Source organism: Egretta garzetta, unplaced genomic scaffold (genome assembly GCF_000687185.1).
Source record: "Egretta garzetta isolate BGI_Z169 unplaced genomic scaffold, ASM68718v1 scaffold29, whole genome shotgun sequence".
Lineage (NCBI taxonomy): Eukaryota > Metazoa > Chordata > Aves > Pelecaniformes > Ardeidae > Egretta > Egretta garzetta.
In genome coordinates this window covers 292,544-297,299 of record NW_009260796.1, presented here as the reverse complement: position 1 = coordinate 297,299, position 4,756 = coordinate 292,544, and the positions used below count along the sequence as shown (strand labels likewise).

The 4,756-nt window shown below is 45.6% G+C and overlaps 1 protein-coding gene across 1 annotated transcript in view; it reads right to left on the bottom strand.

Moving 5' to 3' along the window:
- RERE (arginine-glutamic acid dipeptide repeats) overlaps positions 1-4,756 on the bottom strand; it is a 183,130-nt gene that overhangs the window by 4,623 nt on the left and 173,751 nt on the right. Inside the window, exons 18-21 of the mRNA XM_009646779.2 lie at positions 4,689-4,756; positions 2,709-3,429; positions 1,598-1,607; positions 710-719 (exon numbers count right to left, since the gene is read on the bottom strand). The exon at positions 4,689-4,756 is cut by the window's right edge and continues 161 nt beyond it. Coding sequence (XP_009645074.1) covers positions 710-719; positions 1,598-1,607; positions 2,709-3,429; positions 4,689-4,756 — 809 coding nt within the window. The remainder of the gene's footprint in view (positions 1-709; positions 720-1,597; positions 1,608-2,708; positions 3,430-4,688) is intronic.

Sequence of the window (4,756 nt, the reverse complement as noted above, 5' to 3'; positions counted from 1 at the left end):
CAAAAGAAGGAAAGAAAGAAAGAAAGCAATCAACTGCTTTGGGAAGCATCACTTGCTGTTGGGAGATCAAAAGCCCTGTTAGACTTGAGCTGGATCAGCATTTGGCCTAACTGGCATGTAATTACCAGGAGCTTAGCTCCATCCAATTTGAAACCCACTTTTCTATCTTCAAGTGACATCTGCTTACCCAATACTCTCAACTGTTAAAGCTACAACCCAGGGCTTTCAATTTCTACAAGAAAAAGAAATACACCAAGTAGGAAGGGGGAAAAAAAAATAAAAATAAAAAAAAAAATCAAATAACTTAAACCACCTAAGCTTCCATTTTCAGATGCTCCTTCCACACTCCCCCCCTATATATTACAGCAGTGCTCGCTAATCAGACCTGCTCAACCTAACATAAGCAAATGGAGATGTTGCTGTGAAAACTGTTCAATAACCGGAGAAAAAAAAAAAAAAAAAAAAAAAAGAAATCCTGCTGCACAGGTCTGTGCTTACCTTTACTTGGCCTTGCAAGACCTCTCCCCCCTGTACAGATTTTTTTTTTTTTTTTAATTGCTTATCATAATTACATTTTTTACCACTTATTCAGAGTCCCTTGTCAAACACCTTAAGTGGACTCTGGAACAAAAAGCAATCTGCTCTTCAGTCCTTACCTCCAAGCCACTTGTTCCCACCTTTACCTACCACTGCTTGGAATGCCTGTGCAATGGACTGGCCTGGGGAACAGGCCATCGTTATCCCAACAAACAGAAAAGACACAGGGAGATAAAACCCAGCTAAAACCATGAGCATTTAGTACAGAAGCACTTAAGCATCCTGACTTCACCAATACTACTTGATAGGCTGAAAGCTGGCAAAAACCTTTGTCTGCAAAAGATGACATCATCACCATCCTTGTGTGGAGAGGGACACCTGTAGACAACCTCTCTGATGTCACTGTACCGATATGATGAAAAAAGACACAGCAAAACCTGAAAAATACCCAGCTCATCTGAAATCTCAGCACGTTACGCTGTTTGCAGACTGCAGAGGAACTGCAAATGAAAGGAATACAACACAGCCAGCACAAGTCTCCCCCAGCTGTTACTGGTCCAGAGCACAAACGTGTGGCTGGACACATTTACGCTCCATTCATCCCCGCTCCAAGGAGACACACAGGTTATCCAGTTTAGGGCCTTACCCAGCTATGGAGCCTTTCTGGAGCAAGAACTACCTGGAGACACTCAAGAGCCCCCAGCTGTATTTTAACCCGGCATCCAAAATCAAAGCCAAATGACTTTTCAAATACAGGTGAGGAGACCTGACACTGAATTGACTTGGCTTTTTCTGCACCAGTCTCTTGCTAGACTAAGGGTGAGAACGTACTAGCCATACTTTTGTCCAGAACAAATAACCGGGAAGTATCTAGACTTAGCTGAGAACAGAATCCTTGTATAGACACGACCTATGCCAAATTTCTTCTGCTGTCACTGGGGTACGCAAACCTGCCTCAAACTGACCCAGCTTGTAATTTGGGCACTCAGCCTCAACCAAAGCCCAGAGCTGACAGCTTTAAGAACAGTGATGTTCAGCGCTATCATCTCCTACCTGTAACCCCCCTGCCCCTTAGCAATCTCACAAGACCCTGCTGATTTCCTTACTATACAATTTGGCTTCTGCAACAGCACTCAAATTCCTTCCAACTCCAAAAAGCAGACATCCCAGCTACATTTAATGCGTACTGCTCCAAGGCAAAGTATGCTATATTTGCTTGCACAAACACTACAGTTATAGCCAGCTGCACTTTAGCTACTTGGATCTTTTTTTTTTTTTTCCTTACTTAGCAGCTACTGCACCTGGTGCCTTGCTTGCTGTGTTCTCTCTAGTCTGCCACCAGAAAAATCACAAAAATTCTGCTTAATGCCTCATCTTCTGGACTCCGGGGTTCCAGACTCCAGACTTGTAGAGGAGTAACCATGTAGTTTGCTTTAGAAATGAGCAAGGCATCAATTCATTTTTCAGGCTACTAAAAAATTTGGGAAAAAATTTCCATACGTAAGAATAGACTGCAGCTAAAAAGATGCCAACCCATACTTCGATGGTTCTTATGAGAATTGTGACAGAGAATTTCAGCTCAACTAAAGCCAGACGGTTGGCATGGCAAAATAGCAAGTCTTTCTCTCCTAATTTTTTTTTCAGCTCCTTTCCAGCTGTAACCCGTAACACAGCAGCCATTAGCATCTGCAGTGTTACCATTTCCATGCCATCTCTCCTAGGGAATTCGGTGCTTTAGGACTTACCATTTCCATGCCATCTCTCCTAGGGAATTCTTCACCCAGTGGAGTCTTCACCCATACACCAGACACCACTGTAAGGTGGTGCTTTAGGATTCCAGTACTTTAAAAAAAACAAAACCAAAAAGAAAACCCCAAACCAACAAAACAGCAAACCTTTTACACTGGCAGGGTGCAGTCTCAGTGAAGATCGCTGTACTGTTACCATCATTTACTTTATCACTGTTATTGGACCACCCTCCCCAAAAAGAATTGTTTGCATTTCAGTTATCACAACCTCATACAGCACAGAACTTCCATCATATACAAGAAAACAGAGATTTTGCTCCTTGAATTCCAGGGTCACAGTCTGCCTGTTTTGGGCAGGCTGCTGCTAACAGCTCATGAGAGAGGTTCCCTAGAAAACTGCCCGGCCCATTCCCTTGGGCTCACCTTGATGTAAGGGATCCTGCTGATGTAGGTGTAAATGTGAATGTATGTGTGAATGTTGGTGATGGTGAGGCGTAACGTTGAACATCTGGAGCCGTGCCAATGGGTCGTTTGTCAGCGATGCCATCCGCTCAGCATGTATTCTCTCTGCTGCCAGTCTGTCAGGGTAGCTCATTTCAGGCCGTAACTGCGGGCCTGCCAGTGCAAGTCTCTCTCTTTCAAGGGGGTTCAAACCCGGATGGAAGGAAGCAAATGGGTGAGGTCCTGCTGTTGGGGGAATAGTCAGTGCACCATGCCTGGCAAAATGCTCCATGGGGTTAGTAGCTGGGTGCAGTGCATCTAGCTCTGGGGGCTTCACCTCAAAGCCAGGTTTCATCCTCTCTCTCAACTCCCTTTCCCGGATTTCTCGCTCCCGGATTTCCCGCTCTCGCAGCTCTCTTTCCCGAATGGTGGGATCCACATTGTAGAGGCCAGGCATATGGTAGGCCAGAAGTGGATCGGTGGGGTTTAGGGGAACAAAGAAGGGATGATTACGGTTTGTTGGTGACATGACATGAGGACGGGCGTATTCACTTAGTGTTCGTAACGCAGGTGTATCTGGACCGATGTAAGGTGGTACAGCAGCAATGGTCGTCGGTGGAGGTTCAAATGAAGGTCTCATATGTGCTGGCCCGCTGAGCTGAGACTCTCCAAGTCGGCCTTCATGGGAGGAGCTGGATACCTTCTGCTGCACAGAATGGGGGAAGAGAATTTTAGTTCAACACACTTGGCTTAGAAACACAGCAGGCACACACTTCCCTTGTTGTGCTTCACACTCCAAGAGGAGGTAAGTTCAGCCTGCTGACCCTTGCGACTCCTGCAGTTGTGTACTCCAGTGTCATTTGGGGAAGAATTGGATTCTGCCTATCCTGGAGACCAGAAGATAACAACTTCGTAGTGGCAGCCTCAAGGCTACACTAACCGCTTTACAGTTAGCAGAGCGGTAACTGGTTGGTACACGTCACAGCTATGGGCAACAGCTGGCTGGTACACGTCACTACAGGCTACCGGTCTTGTTTGCAGCGTGTCCTTCCTCTCCTCTCCACACTCACTGGTATCCCAAAACTTATTAAACCCAAGGAAACTCATGTCAGTGATGCGCAACACAATAAATTCCACTCTTTTCGCACCAGGACTTTGCATCCTGCTCTCCCCTCCTGTACAAGGGCAGCACATCACTTCTGGGGAGGGCAACAAGCACAGTTCACCTGTGCAATTGCCCAAGGCTCTCTATCTCCAAAATAAAGCACAGTCCCCATACACGACACATCCCTTCATAGACAGATGCTACATCCTGACTTTTATAATCCTACAGAAACACATAGCTATGATTCAGACCTCTGAAGTGCACCGTGGAATAGGAAGACTTCACCACCTTCTTTTTCAGCATCAATAATGTATTACCAATCTACCAATTCTGCAGGCCCAGAAGTAATCATTCCTTTCTGACAGGCCACAGAAAAATGGGTTAGTTGTATTGGCTCTTTATACCGAGACTGGAGAGTTTGGGTCCCCCCATAAAAAAGTTAATTACGTTTACTTCAAATTTAAAAAGCCTTCAGATCCCCTTTTTCCAGCAGACAGCACTCTTGTGCCTGCACAGTAGTACAAGGTACACAAAGGCATTTGCTATATCTGCACTGAGTGCTTTTCCACTGCAAGTAAATGTAAATACTTGGCCTAGTTATCCCCAGCTGCACTGGCTTCCCACACACCAGAAACAGACCTGGAGAAGGAACTCTCCATTTCCTTTAAAAAGAAGAAAAGTCACAGGCAGGCCAGGAGGTGCTCAGAGCTGGCTGGCTTTCACTTAAGACACAAGGCTCCCATATTCACGAATAGCTGATTGCACACACATTAACGTGCTTCTGGGGATTTGCATTCCACAGTCACCATCCAGGTCAGATCCTACCCTGCCAACTCCCTTAAAACAAATAAACCTACCGCAGCTCTTTCTGCTTCTCTTTCACGCTCCCGCTCCCTCTCTCTTTCCTTCTCTTTTTCTTTTTCTC